At 51.6% G+C, this 1,427-nt stretch overlaps 1 protein-coding gene across 1 annotated transcript in view; it reads left to right on the top strand.

Annotated features, from left to right (window-relative positions):
* LOC102260824 (ornithine decarboxylase-like) overlaps positions 1 to 718 on the top strand; it is a 10,395-nt gene extending 9,677 nt beyond the window's left edge. The window contains exon 9 of the mRNA XM_014547174.1: positions 495 to 718. Within this exon, the coding sequence (XP_014402660.1) occupies positions 495 to 611 (117 nt within the window). The 3' untranslated portion in view covers positions 612 to 718. The remainder of the gene's footprint in view (positions 1 to 494) is intronic.
* The last annotated feature ends 709 nt before the right edge of the window (positions 719 to 1,427 follow it).

The following is a 1,427-nucleotide window of genomic DNA, read 5'->3' as shown; positions in this document are numbered from 1 at the left end:
CCATCTGCTACATCATGGGACCTGAGCTCAGGTATCTGAGGAGAGCTCAAGGATCTGAACTTGGCCCAGAGAGCTGATGGCTAAGCTCTGGGTTCCCAGGTCCAGGAAATAGCATATCCCCTGCCCCACACTGATCCCAGAAAAGATCCAACTGACATACATTGCCTGTGGGGTGACCTGTTACACCCATTACCCATATAAGTCCAAGGCAGCCCTCCTGGGCAGCTGTGACAGCTCTGATGTTTAGACGCCTCTGTGTCCACAAGCTGACATCCTTAAGGCCCCCGTAACCCTTGAATCTTGGCCAAGTCCCTACTTTACTCTGACCATTTGTGGCTGTTCCCCGCTTCCCTCATTCGAAGTCCCTTCGCTACCAGCCTCATGCTCCCCCACAGGCTCTGCCAAAGAGCCTCCTGTTAGCCCAATCTACGGTTCACTCACCTAGCTGATGGGGGCTTCTAGAACACCCCTTTACTGGTACAACCTTTCCACAGGAGCCTGCTGGAGACAGCGCCTTAAGCCGGGACATGGCAGAATGGAGGGGTCCAGACACTTGGTGGGTCACCTGGGAAAGCTTGTGGAGGAGGTGGGGGTGGGGTGGAGAAGAGTAACATGTGGGAAGCAGAGGTTTGGTTGCCTCTGAAATGATGAGGCAATTTTCCCCCAATGTTGGCCTGAAACACAAGCGAGCCTTTCTAGGCAGACGACTCTACCCTTGTGCTTCTTACCCCCTGAGCCCTGGAGTGTGGTAGCTTGAGAAACTGGTGTTATTACAACACGTGCCCCCTGAAGGCCATAGCCTGGAGTGTGAAGCAACCTGCCTTGGCCAGGACCTTGAGATTCTTTCATCCCTCTTTTTATTTAAAACAATATGTATCTTAAAAAATGATTTTGACAGAGAGAGGAAGGGAAAGGGAGAGAGACAAACATCAATGTGAGAGGGGAACATCCATTGACTATCTTCTGCACGCCCCTTACTAGGGATCAATCAGTCCACAACCCAGGCATGTGCCCTGACCAGGAATGGAACCAGCAACCTTTGGGTGCTCGGGAAAATGCCCAACCTACTGAGCCACACTGGCCAGGATTCATCCATCCTTTTATCCAGTTAGTGACCCCTGTGTTGTTCCAGAAATATTCACGTGAACAATAGGCACCCATTCTAGTGCCCAGAACACTGGCTCTGGAGTCAGACCTGTAGCGAATCCAGGCTCCCCCACAAACTGGCAGTGTGGTCAGAGCCTCAGTTTCTCCATCAATGGCATGAGAATGATATTAGTTAGTACCATCCTAGCATGGCTGTCGAGGGGATTAAGTCAGATAATGCAAATCCTCATTCAGGTCAGTTCATGTCCAGAACCCTGCCTCAGGTTTGCCTTGACCCTGGACCTTTCCTACACAGAGACCACTCCCTGCCCCCTTGGTCT

Source organism: Myotis brandtii, unplaced genomic scaffold, assembly GCF_000412655.1.
Source record: "Myotis brandtii unplaced genomic scaffold, ASM41265v1 scaffold4674, whole genome shotgun sequence".
Classification (NCBI taxonomy): Eukaryota; Metazoa; Chordata; class Mammalia; order Chiroptera; family Vespertilionidae; genus Myotis; species Myotis brandtii.
This window is presented reverse-complemented; position numbering and strand designations above follow the sequence as displayed.